The sequence below is a fragment of the Micromys minutus genome (assembly GCF_963924665.1).
Source record: "Micromys minutus genome assembly, chromosome: 19".
NCBI classification, from domain to species: Eukaryota; Metazoa; Chordata; class Mammalia; order Rodentia; family Muridae; genus Micromys; species Micromys minutus.
In genome coordinates this window covers 35,919,200-35,937,097 of record NC_137954.1, presented here as the reverse complement: position 1 = coordinate 35,937,097, position 17,898 = coordinate 35,919,200, and the positions used below count along the sequence as shown (strand labels likewise).

The following is a 17,898-nucleotide window of genomic DNA, read 5'->3' as shown; positions in this document are numbered from 1 at the left end:
GTGCCAGGCAAGGTTTTGTTTGCGTCTCCTCATTCTTCCCAGTCTTTGCCCTGTTTAGCCAAAAGCACAACCTCTCCCCATAGCAATCGTGTTGAGAAGGGTAACAACCAAAGCAAAGTACTATTCAAAGGGACTACATCCAGGTGGAAGGGGTTTGAGGGTTTCCCACAACAAATCATGCTACCTCCTTGTACTGGCTGGTTTTGTGTCAACTTGACACAAGCTGGAGTTATCACAGAGAAAGGAGCTTCAGTTGAGGAAATGCCTCCATGAGATCCAGCTGTAAGGCATTTTCTCAACTAGTGATCAAGGGGGGAGGGCCCAGCCCATTGTGGGTGGTGCCATCCCTGGGCTGGTAGACCTGGGTTCTATAAGAAAGCAGGCTGAGCAAGCCAGGGGAGGCAAGCCAGCAAGCAGCATTCTCCATGGCATCTGCATCAGCTCCTGCTTCCTGACCTGTTTGAGTTCCAGTCCTGACTTTCTTTGGTGACGAACAGCAATGTGGAAGTGTAAGCTGAATAAACCCTTTCCTCCCCAACTTGCTTTTTGATGTTTTGTGCAGGAATAGAAACCCTGACTAAGACAGTCCTTTTGGCTGGAGGGAGGGGACACTTATTCGAGGAGCTGTCAACTCCTCACCAATAGTCGGTGAAGGAGCCTTTGGGCAAAGATGCCCAAGATGCAATGCAAGTGCCACTGGTACAGCATCATAGAAGAGGAAAGTCCAAAGCCAGACCTCTCAGAACACACCTAATTGCTTTCCTTGCATTTACTGATGGTCTTCATCAGTGGCCCCAAGATGTGCAGGAGACTGGAGTTGCAGAGATAAGAAACAGAGTCATGGTTCACAATGATCCCCAAGAAGTTCAGGGGTATCAGAAGGTACTAACAGAGGTAAGGGCCCACCTGTGGGTGCTGTCAAAAAATGATGACCCCACTACCATTAGTGGGCATTGATATTACTACACAATGAATTGGCAGCAAAGCATTGGGGAGCCATTGAGGGTAACAGGTGTGTGGGATGAGTAAGATAGAGGAAACTCACCTGGTGGGTGTCTTCAGGAGAGAAAAGAGCAGCGGGGGAGGCTGATAGAAAAAGTGGCTGCTGTACTTTCATGCAAACTCGGGGGCTAGCCACAAATCTACCAGGGGTCTGCAAGTCTATTCTCAGCCTAAATAATCTGCTGGAAGATCGCATACACTCCACATATGGCTATTAAACTCACATTGTGGTGGCTACCATATAAGGGCACATTCAAATCAACAGAGGGACCAAGATGGGCAGGGTGGAGCCAAGGAACTTCCACATACAGATAGAAACCCACCGTCTTCTCCTCCCCTATGAAACCTGGGACAGTACTAACTTTCTTGGGCAAAGAATGCCAACATGCATATGATAGAAGGGAGGGAGGGAAGGAAAGTCCAACCAGAGGGCCTTACTTGAGCCTTGGGGACACGGAACTTTATAGCTACTCAAAGCTGATCTCAGTTTTTAAGAAGGTCAGAGATAGTGTGCTTGCTTGCCTAACATGCAAGAGACCCTGGGCTTAATTCCCTATTTGGAAAAATAAACTATGGTTCCTTATTTTTTAAAAAAAATCATCTTGACTTACAATGATGTATATGACCTAGTGATTTTTCTGTTGCCATAATAAAATACCCTGATGAAAAAGCAACTTAGAGGAGAAATGGTTTATTTAGCTCACAGTCCATCGCTGTGGGAATATATAAGTGTCAGGAACTTGAAACAGCTGGCCACATCACATCCACAGTCAAGAGCAGGCAGTGTGGACAGGGAGTGTAAGATCAGTCTCTGCCCAGCCAGCTTCCTCTACTTTCTTACATCTCAAGACCCAAATCAAAGAGTTGTAGGCTCATGTTCAGGCTGGGTCTTCCCACATCAATTAAGTCAATCAAGACAGTCCTCCATGGGCCAACCTGATCTAAACCATCCCTGCCTAGGACTCCCTTTCCAGGTGATTCATGGTTCTGTCTAGTTGAGAATTTAACAATTCTGGTTTCATCTCGTTTGTTGTAATAACACACTGACAAAATGCAATTTGGAGAGGAAAGGTTTGGTTTTTGAGTTTTTCTTTTCTTTTTTTTTTTTTTTTTTTTTTTTTTTTTTTTTTTTTTTTTTGCTTATACATCCAGGTTATGATCCATCATTCATTAATGGAAACCAAGGTGGGAATTCAAGCAGGAATTTTAAGGAGAAACCATGGAGGGATATGGCTTGCTGGCTGGCTTTCTGGCTTCCTCCCTAACTCATACTTAACTAGATTTTAAGGACCAGGACCACCTGCCTGAGAAGTCCTGCCCACAGTGGGTTTTGCTCTCCTACACCAATTAATAATCAATACAAGCTCCTACAGATTTGCTCACAGACCAATGAGACATTGTCACTTCCTCAAATGAGGCTTTTCTTCTCAGATGACTCCAGATTGTGTCAAGTTGACAATTAAAGACACTAGCTGTCTTACTTAGTGTTTCATTGCTGTGAAGAGTCATTGTGACCAAGGTAACTCTTATAAAAGAAAACATTTAATTGGGGCTAGTTTACAGTTTCTGAGGTTCAGTCCATTACCATCATGGTGGGAAGCATGGCAGCATCCAGGCAGACATGGTGCTGGAAAACTCAAGAGCTCTACATCCAAAGGCAGCAATAGGAGACTGGCTTCTACAGGCAGTCAGGAGGAAGCTCTCTCCTCCCAAGCTGGGCAGAGCTTGAGCACCAGGATCCCTCAAAGCCCGCCTACACAATGACACACTTCCTCCAACAAGGCCACACCTCCTAGCAGTGCCACTCCCCATGGGCCAAGCATATTCAAACCACCACACTAGCCATGACAATATGCTTCCAAATCTGCTATGAGTCACCTATGAGACCTGGAGTTCAGAAAGCAGAAAGATGCCTAAAGGCTGAGGTTTGCCATAGAAAGAAAAGAAAAAAAAAAAAAACCTTATAACCTAAGACACAAATAACTCTTAGACTGTCTAAAAATGCTAAGTATTTCTTAAATTTGTCGTTAAATTATTTATACACATGAAGAGAACCTACTGTGTGCCAGCCAGATATAAACATCTAAAATAATTGCTTAGTACTTTACTTTGTGAATGATTCAGAGCAAAATGTCAGTGAAGCAGAGATTTTAATAATAGCCTGCCTAATAAGCCTTAATATGATGGGACTCAGAACATGGAGAATTTAGTTTAAGGTTACATGTCTCAGAACTCAGTGAGTCTCTAAACTGATTTTATAATTAGGAGCATATTTTTAGCTTATTTTTCAACTGGAAGATTTTATTATATTCATGTTAATGTATGTAATTTCACCGTGGTATTTTTGGATTTTTTTTTTTTAGAAAAGTTGAATCTTTATTCTTCTGTGCAGCAGAGTGTGAAGGTGACAGCTCCCAGTTTGTGTCAGATTTAAGGGAGAGAGCCATGCAAATCAGCAGGTCCTGCTCACTGCCATGAAATGCTCTTTCTAGGGATACCTGGTTCACAGAGCATCGAGGTGCCAAGTGACCGATGCTGGGGAGAAAGGGGAGGGGCCACATGGTTGTCTCAAGTCAAATAGCTGGCCCACTTTCAGGCTGGGACTTCCCACATGAATTAAGTCACTCCATGGGCCAACCTCATCTAACCCTCCCTTTAGACTCCCTTTCCAGGAGTCTGAGAGGACATCACCTTAGAGGAGGGAAAGGTTTTTAACAAGCCTAGGAAGATATGCACCAGCCAAAGCCCTGGAGAGAGCTAGGGGTAGTGGGACCATGGGAAGCTACTACTGCACAAGGAGGCTGACTTTTTTCAGGTCACAGAACTCCAATGGCAGTGTTTAAAATCAAACCCCAGCTCAGGGAGAGGACAGGAAAAAGACTAATTGAGGATAAGCATTTCTAAATTGTTTTTGTTTATGTATGTAAGGTAGGTGTGTGTGTGTGTGTGTGTGTGTGTGTGTGTGTGTGTGTGTGTGTGTGTATAGAAGGTTGTCTGTGTATCTGTGCATGAAAGACAAAGGAGATCAGCAGGTATCCTGCTCGGTCTCAGCTGTATTCCTTTGAGACGGGTTTATCAATGTACCTAGAGTTAGGCAGGCAGCCAGCAAGGCCCAGAAATCCTGAGAGGAAAAACTTTTAGCAATGCATATAGCAAGTGGAAAAAAAGATTGCTCTGAGAGGTTTGGGGAGAGCCAGTGAAGCTTAGTAAGCCCTTAGCACATGCAAGGATGCACAGAAGTCGAGGCTAGCCCTCAGGCTGACCCTGAGCTAGTGACAGAGCAGAGTACATAGGCTAGGGCAGAGCTGCCTCTACTCCAAGAGTTCTCAACCTGTGGGTTGCTATTGCTTTTAGGTGTCAAACGACCCTTTCACAGGGGTCACATATCAGATGTCCTACATATGAGATATTTACACTGTGATTCACAGCAATAGCAGGATTACAGTTATGAAGTGGTAGCGAATAATTTTATGGTTCGGGGATATCAGAACATGGGGAACTGTGTTAAGTGGTGGCAGTGTCGGGAAGGCTGAGACACTGCTCTGTTCTTGTCTCTGACATCTCCATACACAGAAAGAGTTGTGGCCTGGGCTTGAAAACCCTGGCAGGGTGTCGGTGCAGACCATAGGGTCCCAGCAAGGGCCAGCCCCCAACAAGCAGCAAGGCGACATTGCCACTAGGTGATCTCAAGGTAGGACCAGGCCACCCCTCCAGTGATGTGCAAGGCAGAGCCACAGTCCAGAGAAAACCATGCCTAAGCCTCAGGGAATTTTCTTTGACCAGATGTTTCTTGCTTCCAAAACAAAATCCCCAGCAAATGCAACTTCAGGAAGGAAGGGCTCGTTTTGGCTCACAGTTCAGGAGGCTCACGGTTTGAGGGTGCAGTTTAAAGCTGCAGGGGAGTCTGGTGGGCCCCAGGAGTATGAAGCAGATGGCCACACTGCATCATAGTCCAGAAGCACAGAGATGAATGGAGTGGCTCAACTAGCCTAGGACCTTAGTCCATTGATGGTACTGCCCACATTCGTGGTGAATCTTCTTTGCTTACGGACACTCTCTTAGGTATCCCTTATGTTTCCATGGTGATTCTAAATCCAATAAGCTGACAATGAAGATGGACCATTGTACCAGGACTCTGACATGCCACCTCTTTCTTCCCTTCTGTAACTAGGGCATTGATCCCCACCTGATCCAATACTCTGTTTAGAGGGCACATCATGTTTGGTTTCGGATGAGAAATGTTGCCTGAGGATAAGCCAGACCTCGAATCTTAACCATAGTTAACTCCTTATTGTTGGCTTCCCCACTCCCACGCCCAGGAACAGGCATCCAACCCAGGGCTTTGCATTATACCAATGAATTATCTTCCCCGTGACACTTGATTTAGAGAACACTTTGTTAATGCTGGGAAGTGTTAAGACTTTTGTTATTGCGTTGTTTGGATTATGAAATGTAGTTTAAGTGTACAAAAATAAACTTGGGATGGGGGAGCTCCAATGGGAGAATACTATGGGCTGAATGTTTGTATTTCCAAAATTCACATGTTGAAATGAGCCCCCCCCCCATGATGTTATTAGGACACGAGGCCTTTGGGAAGCTTCTACAACACAAGGGTGAATCCCTCACAAATAACATTAGAAAACCCTGGAGAGTACCCTCCCTCCCTTTCTGCCAGAATGCAAAGAGAAATCAGTAGTCTGCAGTCCCAGAGCCTGCCCTGCCGCACCTCAGCCTCCAGAGCTGTAAAAGGCAGACTCCAGTTGTGCAGAAGCCACACATCTTTGATGGTTCGCCATGGCACCCAGAGCATGAGGTGATAGTGATAAGGGTGGCCATGGGGCAGAGTCATAACAGGGAGGTGGTGAGTGGAGTCACGTCCAGGAGGAATCACAAATGCACCTGGCAGGAAAAGACCCAAGGGGTGTATCTCAACTCCATAAGGCTTTGAGAGAACTGTGTCTCAGGAAAGCAGGACTGGGTTGCAGCCTCAGGAGTCAGGGGGTTTACTGCCACCTCTAATTCTCTTCTCACATTGAGTCAGGGAAGGATGGGGGGATTATGTCAGCCCCTGCAACCTGAGAATGATAGATCCCTCCTGCTTTGCTTTCTCTTCTGCTGCAGTGATGGAACCCAGACCAAAAGTAATTTAGGAGAGAAAGGGTTTATTTTAGCTCAAATCGAGGCAGGAACTTGAAGCAGCCAGTCACAACACATCCACAACCAAGAACAGAGAGATAGGAGCATATGTATGCTTATACCACTTAGCTCAGTTGTTTTGTTTTGTGTTTCTGTCTAACACAGTTCATGGGACCCGCACAGCCAGAGGTAGTCTGGATTTTCCCACCTCAGTTAACCCAGCCAGGACAATTCCCACAGACATGGCTGATGTAGACATGCCCTCATACAGACTCTCTTCTGTGGTAGAGCTTGCTAGGCTGTCCAATGGCAATTACACTAACCATTGCCCCTTCCAAATAAAACAACTCTCCCTTCCCTTAAACGTCTCTTTCTCCCGTGTGGCCATCAGTGCCTCCCCTCTACTCATCCAAGAAGGAGCATGTTGTTAAGAGCATGTGTTGCTCTACCACAGGACCCAGGTTCAGTTCCCACCACACACATGGTGGCTCACAACCATGTAATTCTGTAATTCCAGATCCAGGAGATCCGATGCTCTGTTCTGATTTTGGAGAGTACCAGGCAAACTCTCAAGTACACTGGTCACATACTTACATGCAGGCAAAATACTCATACATCATAAAAACCAACAAACACAGCTGCCTCCGACCCGCAGGAACGGTTTCTTTAGAACCAGTGCCCACAGGTGGAGTGTGGAGGGGCCATGCAGGGGAGCACTGTACCCCACCCTCATTCTCAGGTACCTATAGAACTGGCCACAGCTACTCTTCTTGAGATACTTCTCTTGCTTATCCTAGTCATTTGAGCGCTGTACTAGCTAGCAAACAGTAGGGTGCAGATCTGCTTGTGGGGAGGGAAATCCTACTGCCTCTGGGAACTTGGGTCCTTCTTAACTCCGTTCTGGCAGTGTTTCGGGGTCACTGGGAAAGATCTGGTCCCCAGCAGAAAGATCACTCAGGAGAGAAGTCTGCACTGGAGGTCCCCCACCCTCCACCTGAGAATCAAGCGCAGGAGTGCAGGGGACATCTGCTTCCTCTCCGACTGGGAATAGAGGGTATACATTCCCAAGGCACGATCTAAGAGATTGAACTGTAATGGCCAAGGGTAATTGAACTGTAATGGACAGAGGGTCGCCTCGCATGCACCTTCCAGAAACCCGGGGCGGAGCTACAACAAACGACCCACTGGCAGGAGGGGGAGACAGGCGGAGGCAGCTCTATCCCCTCTCTCCCCGTGTCTCCCGGCACCAGCGGCCGCGGGGGAGGCAGGCGCTGTGGGGCTCCGGTCCATGTGGGGAGTCACCGCCCCCTAGTCCGGGTGCACCCGGCCCCAGCGCCCCCACCTCGCCGCCGCCGGCCTCGCCCCCGCCGCGCGTGCCCCGCCCGCCTCCCCCGTTGCCGTGGCAACCCCGGGAGCCTCCAGGCGCGCGCCCGTCTGCGGGAGCGCTCTACAACGGTGGCGGCGGCAGCTCCGGCTTGAGCCGCGCGCGCTGCGACCTCGCTCCGAGCCCGCGCGTTGCCCCCGGCCGGGCCCTGGGCCCCCCGCGCGGCCCCCCACCGGCTCCTGAGCCTACCCTGTCGCTGGTCCCCATGGAGCTGCTAGCTGCAGCCTTCAGCGCCGCCTGCGCCGTGGACCACGACAGCTCCACCTCGGAGAGCGACACGCGCGACTCGGCGGCGGGACACCTGCCCGGCAGGTGAGAACGGGCTGCATCCCAGCCCCCGCGCACGGTCCCCACGTGCTCCCTCCCACTCGCGCCGTAGGCGGTGTTCACGGACCCTCTGCGGCCTATCCGGGTCCTCGGCCCCCGGGCTTCTGCTGCCCCCCACTAACTCTAACCCGACGGACCTTCTCCCCGGGAGAGCCGTGCGCCCTAGTCCAGGTCACTAGCACCCAGTTCCAGTGCGGGGTGGTTTCCTGCACCCTCTCCCTGGACACCCAGAGTGTGAGCGTCCCGCCCTTCGCCCCTCTTTGCGCTCCCAGTCTCTGGAACTGGAGGACAGAGCCCCGAGTGGGGCCAAGGGGAGCGCGATGGCTAAGGGTGTGGGGTGGCAGCTGGCTGGCTGGACCCGTTGGGGCGGCCTTCCGCGCTGTGGAGCGGCCAGGGTACGCCAACTTTCCGACGCCTGCCCGCGAGCTTGAAAAACATGAAGGTTTGGGCGGACTGGTGTGGGAGTGAATCACCCCGTCGCGCCCTGGTATGGTGACAAAAACGGTTTGTCAGGCTCGCTTGGTCTAGACACGTGGCGGCCACTGTGACCCCCTGGGTTTGGAAGTGCTTAGGACAGTACCCTCACCCCCAACCCCGGCCAGCAGCCTCTTGTGCCGACCGACAGTCGCCTCTTGCGATCTAGCCAAGGTGTGTCGTTACTTAAAAATAAACAGCCCTCGTTCTCCTCCCTCTCTTGCAGCGAGTCATCCTCCACCCCTGGAAATGGAACCACACCCGAGGAGTGCCCGGCCCTCACCGACAGCCCCACCACGCTCACCGAGGCCCTGCAGATGATCCACCCCATTCCCGCCGACTCCTGGAGAAACCTCATTGAACAAATAGGTGGGTCCAGGGCAGACAGCGACTCATTTGGGCCATGGGAGCCCGGTGGCTTCCAGGGGACCCTGGCTGCTGGGCTGACTGGCATTCGGCTCTTGACTGTAGTTCTAATGGTTTCCTAGGCAGAACTGCCGAGTTTTATTAGTGCTGCACCACTGAGCTAATTTAGTCTGGGGTTGTGGATTATTTGTGAGACAGAGTCTCACACTGCAGCCCTGGCTGGCCTGGAATTTACTCAGTAGCCCAGGCTAGCCTGGACATCCTTCAGGCTTCCTGACTTGAGAACTCGAGTTCTAGAGTTAAGAGCTTGAAACTCACCGCTGGGCTTTAGCAGTGGGCATTGATCTTGATGTCTCTTGAAGAATACTCTTGGTCCAGAAAACGTTGTTTCCGGAATTGAGTAGTAGCTGGAGACAGAGGATGAGCCTTCCTTGACCTCATCAGGGAGGACTTGGGAGGACCTGGAAGGTAGCCAGGAATTAAAACTATACTCAGGAGCTCTGGGTAGGGCCAAAGTGGGAGAGGCAGGACTGCCACTGCCACTGCCACCGGCTCCCAGAAGACTCTTTCCAGAAGGCTGCCCAGGATGGCCCTAGGGAACAGCACTTGGTGAGTCCAGAGTCCTCAGAGGATTGAGGCATCCCAAGAGCTGAAGCATTTGCACTTCAAAAATGCTACCGACAGACATCAAACTATTTCTCTCGTTATCCCCAGGGCCACCTGTGACTGGTTCCTGTTAATCAGAAAAACGATGCTAGCTGCTTTGAAACTATTATGGGATGTTGTCAAAGCCACCAGCAATCTATTCTTTTAAATACAAATTTCAGATTAAAAAAAAGTGATACGTAATGATTATCTCCCGCTCCCAAACCCTGTAAGGGACAGGATGTCTTCAGAACCGAAGTGGAGCAGGTCCAATTGTACGGAGACTTCTTAGTGAGGCTACTCTTTTGAGCTGGGAGCTTCCTACCCTGGCCCTGGGAGGAGAGAGCTGGAGGCTAGGAGATCGATTGCTGCCTGAGGCTAAACTGAACCTGCTCTGGTTTGTCTTAGTGGTTCTCTAACCGTCTAACACGAGGATGCTAGGGATGTGAGTGTGCTGTCTGTTGTCTCTGACACCTAACATGGTGCTTGATGTGTAGAAATTGCTTGTTAAATAATAACGGAGTAGCTTGCCCTTTACACGTAGGCTTGGAAGATTTAAAGGAAAATGTCTACTCTTCAGGAAGATAGATGTTGAATGAGGGGGTAGAGGGTACTTTAGTTGGAGGAGCTAGGGGCCCCCCTTCCAACAGAACAAGGCCAACCCAATACCGATCATTTCAGTAACAGACAGAACAAAGCCTTTCTGTTCTGCCTGCATGTCCCGTGAGCTTTGCCGGGGAAAGTTAGCATCCATGGGAAGGTTGGCACACACAGGAGACAGCGAACCAAACCACGAGACCTTGTACACTGAGGACACACAATAAATCTACTTATATGAAAATTAGAATTTAAGACAAACAAAAATGAGAGATTATGAAAAATGATGCGTTAGGACAATTGTGATCGTGGTAACCCCAGGAGGACAGGAGTTGCAGTAGAGCTGAAGTGGGGAAAGTGTGGAGCCCTTTGCATGTTCTAACATGGTGTGTGTTGAGTGTTTAGCTGGAAGGAACACTATCCAGAAACAGTAGTGGGATTGGTCCATCCTGGTTAATGAGTCAAGAGATAGAAAAGTTTGAGAGTTCTTTCCTACCCAGCTACGTTTTCCTCGTTCCCTTTCTTTTTTGGTGTTTGTGTTACAAGGTGTCTGAGGTCGCTCCGATCACCACATCTTCAAGCCTAAATTATTCCTATAAGAGCAGGAGGGACAGTTTGTCTTCATGTGTCTATTGGGGACAGCTTCTTAGTGTCCTATTGCTGGGAAGAGACACCATGACTGAGGCAACCCTTATGAAAGAAGCATTTCATTGGGGCCTCATTCCAGTTTCAGAAGTGAGTGCATTATTGTCATGGCAGCAGGCAGGCAGGCAATCAGGAGCTGAAAAAGTAGCAGAGAGCTACATCCTGATCCACAGGCAGGCAGGGAGAGATACTGAGCCTGGCATGGGCTTCTGAAACCTCAGAACCCAACCCTAGTAACACACATTCTTCAACAAAGGCCACACATCCTAATCCTTTCCAACAGTCAACCAGCTGGTAACCGAGCATTCAATTACATGAGCCTATGAGGGTCATTATTATTCACCTGACCACAGATACTTTTCTTTAAAAAGAAACTCTTAGAAGATATCCCCCCCCCCCCGTTCTATCTCCTTGGCTAGTATATTAATCTATACCTTACATTGGATGTCTTGCTATATTTTGTATTGCTGTGACAAAATACCTGAGGCTAGGAACTTTATACAGAAAAGAGGTTATTTTGCTCTCACATTTTTAGGTGGAAGAGCAGTGCACCAGTTTCTGTTGGCCCTGGTGAGGGCCATACCGCACACAGGAAATGGTATCAAGGTGAGACCATGAGAAGGAAATTGGAGAGGTCCAGGGCCTGATGGTTTATTTTAGAACAAGCTGCTCCTGATCTAAAGCGCTGATGGAACGTTTAAGAGGAGATACCTGTGTCCGCTAATGACCCTTTCTGAACCCACCCTCCACCATCATGGAGACTAAGCCAAAGAGCACATGAGCCTTTAGGGGGAAATGCTACATCCAAATCTTAATACTGGCAATGTGTAAACACTTAGATGTCTCCCTCAGAGTTCTGCTGCCAGTCAATAATCCCAGCCCCTCCCCCCCCCCCCCCCCCGTAGATCTGTGTCTCCTGAGAGCTGCTCTCTCTGCTTCATGGATCTTAGATCCCCTCTTAGGAATTGGGGTGGGAGTGGGAAGCGTCAGCATTCAGACCTCTGCCCCTCGGTGGCATCAAATGCAGGTACCGAACCCACCACCACTGGTGAGAGCCTCCATCAGTCCCCACCTACTTCCCGGAGCACACAATGTCCAGCCCAGCCCTCTCCAGTGGAAGGCAGGGGTGGGAAGGGACAGAGAAGAGGCGGCGTCCACTGTGCAACACTTTCAGAAATACCATTTTCAACACAGCTACCCACAGTGCTGGTATTTTTGTCTCCTACCCGCGCATGCGCCACCGAGAAGTCTGGGGTAGCATTTGCCCGCAGTTTGTGGCATAAGATGTGCTTTTGAGCCTTTAAAACATGCTCAGTTAGATACTTCCAGGAAGCTTGGGAATGGTGATTTTTAATGTTCAGCCATGTCTAAGTACCCGTTCTGCTGAGCCACCGTGAGGAAGCTCCAGCAAGCTTCAGAACCACTGGACGATAATTAGCTTAGAGGACTGAGGAGGCTGGAAAATGCTGGCCACACAAGAGTGAGGACTTGGGTTTAGCCCCTAGAAGCCACTAGAAGCTAGGCATGCGAGCACATGTCTATAATCTTAGTACCAAGGAGACAGATGCAAGTGAGCCCTTGGGATTCACCGGCCAGCTAGCCTAACCTATTTGGTAAGCCCTAGGCCAACATGAAATCCTGTCTCAAAAGGAAAAAAAAAGGAAAAGAACCCAAAGTGTCCAGGATCTGAAGAGTGACACATGCTTTCCATATGTAAGCACACCTCCATGTACATGCATACACATGTGCACTCCAACATGCATAGACATGCATGTGTGTATGTTGAACTGGTTTCTGCGCTGACATTGGACCATCCTTGGAGAGCGTCAACTTTGAGTGGGATCTGGCTTGGCCTCTAATGCTTATTAGCATCCCTTTGTCCAATGAACGACATGTTGCATTCTGCATTTTATAGGAGAACTATAGAAACACGGGGTCTGAATCCCCTGAGGTCAGGGCTGTCCTACCTTGCTTGGAAGGCTTCATAATGTAGTGTCACAGTCACCAAGTGCAGGAAGCAAATCATTTACTCAGTGGGATGGATGCAGTTTCTCCAGCCACTGTCAGGATCTCCACGGTGATCTGTTCCCCGCCCCCCTTTCTGCTGTTTACATGCTTCAAGCTACACAGAAGGAGCAGTGCCTCCTGTCCATGCTGCTTCTACAGCAAGGACTTTGCAAGGATCCCACTTAGCCGTGCTGGATCTTACCTAGGTCCAGCTGCCTAATGGGACTCTCCTATCACCCCAAGTATACTGCATCTCTCTGTCACCCCAGCCTTCTCTTCCTTGCTTCTACCACTGGTACTCTCAAACCATTTCCAAGCTGGTTACTTGAATATTGTTCGTGATCCAGCACCAGCCAGCTCCCAGGACTTCTACCTTGTAACCATGCTATGAGGTAGGGCCGTGGCTCTGCCCTGCCCCCACTTAATTGATGCTCTGTAGTCCTGAGAAGTGCCACGGCCCCCATTCTCCCCATTCTCCCTGCCAGGCATGCAGACCTATCAGCATGCCTACCTGGAGTCTGCACAGACGCCCCCCAGGGCAAAGTTCTGCCTCCAACCCCCTTCTACCAGCCTCTCAGCAGGCAGGGTCACAGGCCCTTGTCCCTGCTGGCCTGGGTGGATAGACTGTCCCTCTGCTCTAAATCTAGAACATCCCAAATGCTTATTTCCCTTCTTTCCTGAGAGGTGCTGTCTTTACACTGATTCATCAGCACCCCTAGTCTCAAGTGTGAGTGTCAGAGGCAACAGTTTCCTTTGGTCTCATTGATGAGACACTGATTCAACATGAAAACTCACAACCACTCCCTGGTCAGGGACACACAAGCTTACCTTTTAACATTGAATCATTTAACACTGCAGAAAGGACCCTCATGGGATGTTGAAACATAATTGGGATATTTTCATCGATTTTGCATGCATGCTATCAAGATCTGTATTCTTGTTTTTTTCCAGTGTGTGTGTGTGTGTGTGTGTGTGTGTGTGTGTGTGAACACGATTTTAAATCCACTCAGGGATTCCTTTACTCGTCAAAAGAAACTTACACATGCTGATCTCCCCCAGAAATGAAGGCTATAGGCCGTCTCTTTTGCAGAGCTGGAGCCTGCTAGGGTGGCCGCGGCACTATGGCTTCTTTGTGTGTGGGGGTGGGCTTCTCGAGGACCTCCATCTGACATCCTGCTCTCGTCTTTGTGGCAATGCTTTGATTTCAGGGCTCCTCTATCAAGAGTACAGAGACAAATCGACTCTCCAAGAAATCGAAACCCGGAGGCAACAGGATGCAGAAATACAAGGTAACTCAGACGGGTCCCAGGCTGAGGAAGACACTGCCGAGGAGGAGGAGGAAGAGGAGGAGGAGCTGCCCAGCCCCCCTGAGAGGAGAGCTCTGCCTCAGATCTGCCTGCTCAGCAACCCCCACTCCAGGTTCAACCTCTGGCAAGACCTTCCTGAGATCCAGAGCAGCGGTGTGCTGGACATCCTCCAGCCCGAGGAGATCAAGCTGCAGGAGGTAATGCAGGTTCTAGGCTGGAGGTGCCGGGAAGCTGCAGGAGGTAATGCAGGTTCTAGGCTGGAGGTGCCGGGAAGCTGCAGGAGGTAATGCAGGTTCTAGGCTGGAGGTGCTGGGACGCTGCAGGAGGTAATGCAGGTTCTAGGCTGGAGGTGCTGGGAAGCTGCAGGAGGTAATGCAGGTTCTAGGCTGGAGGTGCCGGGAATCGGAGGGACCCAGGGGCCTGGGCTCACCAGAGCAGCTCAGGGCAGAACCCAACTTGTCTAACACAGATCGGAAAAGAATCGTTTTACAGGTCACAAAACATCCAGCCACCTTCTGGGCTGGTTCAGTGCCCCTCGAAGAGTAGTAGATGTTTTGTTGGGGGGGGGGGGTGACTACTTTTCTGTTATGGTGACATCAAAGCAGTAGGTAGCACAGAACCAGTGACTGTGACCTAACTCCAGTCTTCTGTAAGTGACAGTCAGCTGTGTTTCTTCCCATGTTTGAGGGCCATGTGGATTCTGGATGGTTGAGGGTCCAAGAGATCTTTTATGTCAGGCCCAGGCCCCTCTCTCTGTGGCCAAGGAGGTAAAGGGAGTGAGGGGTACAGTGGTTGGTTTCAAGCAAGAAGAAATAATCAGCAGGAAGCTGTCAGCAACAGAAATATGTAGCAAGTGTTATTTCTCTGTTTTTTGTTGTTTTTAACGTATGTGAGTATACCCTTCAGACACACCTGAAGAGGACATCAGATCCCATTACAAATGTGGTTGCTGGGAATTGAACTCAGGACCTCTGGAAGAACAGTCTGTGAGCTCTTAACTGCTGAGCCATCTCTCTAGCCTGCAAGTGTCTGGTTTTGTTAAGCGAGGATCTTGATCGTGCGAGTCTAGGGAACATGTGGTAAAGAGAAGAGATGGTTAGTGGTAGAAAGTGTGGTCGATAGGATTTTTTTGTTTGTGTGTGTGTATTTGTTTTTTTGGTAACTTGTTCATGTGTGAACTTTGTAGATGAAAACATCATGTCACAATGCGAAAGGGCTAGTGACTGGAACAGAGCCTACTTCCTGTCTGTGTCATCCAATGCAATACAGCCTCCGCTACTGAGGAAGAGATTAGTTTGAGGGACCATCTAGGGCTCACCTCTGGCAGAATCAAGTAGAAATATATTTAAATATTGACAAGCTACTTAGCATGGGAGCGCATCAAGAATTTAGGTGGTTCTTGTTGTTAAATGAAACTTAGAGGTCAGATCATATATTTAAAGCTTTGAGATGCAGTAAAAGCCTTTTTCCGGCATAAACGGAGCTAAACACAGAGGAGCATATCCTTTATATGCCACACAGGAAGGTGCCAGGCAAAGAAGCAGGACTGGGCATGGGACACAAGCCTGTCATCCCAGCACGCTGTGGCCAGGCAGGAAGATTATGAGTTCAAAGCCATCTTCACCTACATAGGCAGTCAGAGGCCAGTCTGGGCTACGAGACAGCCTGCCTTAAAAACTAAAACAGCGGGGGCTGGAGAGATAGCTCGGGGGTTAAGAGCACTGACTGAGGTCCCGAGTTCAAATCCCAGCAACCACGTGGTGGCTCACAACCATCTGTAATGGGGATCTGATGCCCTCTTCTGGTGTGTCTGAAGACAGCAACAGTGTGCTCATATAAGATAAATAAATCTTAAAATAAAACAGTAACAAGAAGCAGATGATGATGATGGTAGATAAATATGGTGGCTGAGCTCATACACACCCAGTTACCAAGGTGAATGAGCAAGTGGGGGAGGGCTCTCTAGTAGGTTAGAAAACCAAGCTGCCATGTTATCAGACAGAGAAAATATTGTCAAAGGCCCTTCAGGTGAGTTAAGGTACCACTTATTTCTAATTGTTTTTAAATTCTGTAAGTAGTCCACTAGCACACTTCTATTATTTTTTTTCAAAAGCAGACAATCCAAACGCCTTCATTGGGCCCCTTGCAGCTTTCAGCTGAATTTTTACAAAAACGGTTCTTGCTCTGCTGGGCATGAGAACCAAGTGATCTCTTCTCAGCTGGAAGGCAGACTTCCAGGCTGCACATGGAAACCCTGTCTTCAAACCACCCATTCCCTCAGCACCCACAAGTGGCTTACACAAGGACGGAGGAGCTCAAGAGCCTGTAGGGGTCAGCATTGCTCACTGGCTATCCAGGGAGCTCTGTGGACACCTTTCAAGGGTGGCATGGGGCAGGACAGGCTCCAGATAACTCAGTCATGTCTTCAATGTATCCCTGTACTCTTGCAAGACCACGGACACCTCGAAACAGTGAAAGTGGGTCTCACATCAGATCCCAACACAGGGTGTTCAAAAGGCAGTGTGGGCTGAGCAGCCCCGGTCTGAAAACCCTGAATCTAAAAATGCTCCAAAGTCAGAAATGTTTGAGCACAGATGTGAAGCCACTCATGGACAACTCTACACCAGCAAACTCTTTCACATGTAAACCTGTTGAAAACATTGTATGTCAAGTTACTTTTAGGGGGCTGGCTACATCTGTGCTCTCCTGAAGAGCTAGAGCACATATGCGCTCGAACAGGAGTTCTCGCACACACACACAGATGTACACGGATTAATTTAATTTAAATTAGTTTTTAAGCTGTATGCATAAAATTCGTATAAACAAATGAGTTTCATTGTTAAACCAAATCTCAATTCCAACATTCTCATCATTTTTATGCAAATATTTCCAAACCCAAAACTGAACATCTGAAGTCAGAAACTCTTCTGGTCCCAAGGGCTGGGGTAAAAATACTAGAATTTCATCCTGCTACCAACCGTGTGAGAGGCTGTGATCACCCACATCTCTACTTCTAGTACCACACGCTGTGCCATCCAACAATAAACTGTGTTGTTTCGCTATCTTATTTTGCCCGTCTTTCTTTTCATCTTCCTCCTCCTACTTTTCTTCTTTCTTCCTTTTCTCTTCCTCCTTCTTTGTTTTCCTCCTTCTTCAATTTTCTTGTCCTCCTCTCTCCTCTTCTTCTTCTTCTTCCTCCTCCTCCTCCTCCTCCTTCTTCTTCTCCTCCTCCTTTTCTTCATAGGGTCTCATGTAGCCCAGGCTGGTTTGAAACTCATTAGTTAGAGGAGAATAACCATGAACTTTTAAAAAATTAGTAATTTTATTCTATTTATTTTTAAATACTTATGCTATATGTATGTTTTGCTTGTGTGTGTGTGTGTGTGTGTGTGTGTGTGTGTGTGTGTGTGTATTCGTGGTGCACCTCTTGCATGCCTGCTGCCCATAAGATTCCATGGAACTGTAGTTATGGGTGGTTATGAACTGCCATTGGAATGCTGGGTCCAAACCCAGGTCCTCTGCAAGAATTGTATGTGCTCTTAACTACTAAGCCATCTCTCCAGCCCCAGCCTTGGATTTTGATCATCCTGCCTTTACCTCCAGAGTACTGGAATTTCAGGTGTCTACAATCATGCCTGGTTGGACCCCAGGACACATGCTAGACAAGCATTCCACCCACTGAAGTACATGTTCAGTCCATGTAGCCCAACCTCATTGCCTCTTTTTCTGTTGCACTTCTGTATTGATGTTCTTGATTGACTAGCAGCTTTTACAATCCGCATGTTACTTCTTCTGACATTTGTAATGTTTTCCCCACAGTATAGACAAAGGGACATGACAGAGTGGTGTTCACACCTGTGCTGGCATCCACCTGCCTGGGTGTTGATGTTTTGCTCTACTACTTGGCTGTGTGGCATTGGCTTATCCATAAAATGAAAGTGTCTGGGTCCTCCGTTGCTACAGTAGTACAGTGACTGGGTCATTTATAAAGAAGAGATGTATGCTCTG

At 48.7% G+C, this 17,898-nt stretch overlaps 1 protein-coding gene across 2 annotated transcripts in view; it reads left to right on the top strand.

Annotated features, from left to right (window-relative positions):
* The window catches only part of NGEF (neuronal guanine nucleotide exchange factor), a gene marked incomplete at its 5' end in the record, with an annotated part of 64,444 nt that overhangs the window by 23,989 nt on the left and 22,557 nt on the right, over positions 1-17,898 (top strand). Inside the window, 3 exons of one of the 2 annotated variants that reach the window (XM_080933052.1) lie at positions 7,728-7,834; positions 8,550-8,692; positions 13,792-14,087. In XM_080933052.1, the coding sequence (XP_080789178.1) occupies positions 7,728-7,834; positions 8,550-8,692; positions 13,792-14,087 (546 nt within the window). Of the gene's footprint in view, positions 1-7,727; positions 7,835-8,549; positions 8,693-13,791; positions 14,088-17,898 lie in introns of those variants that run through there. The other variant, XM_080933051.1, reaches the window with a different exon arrangement.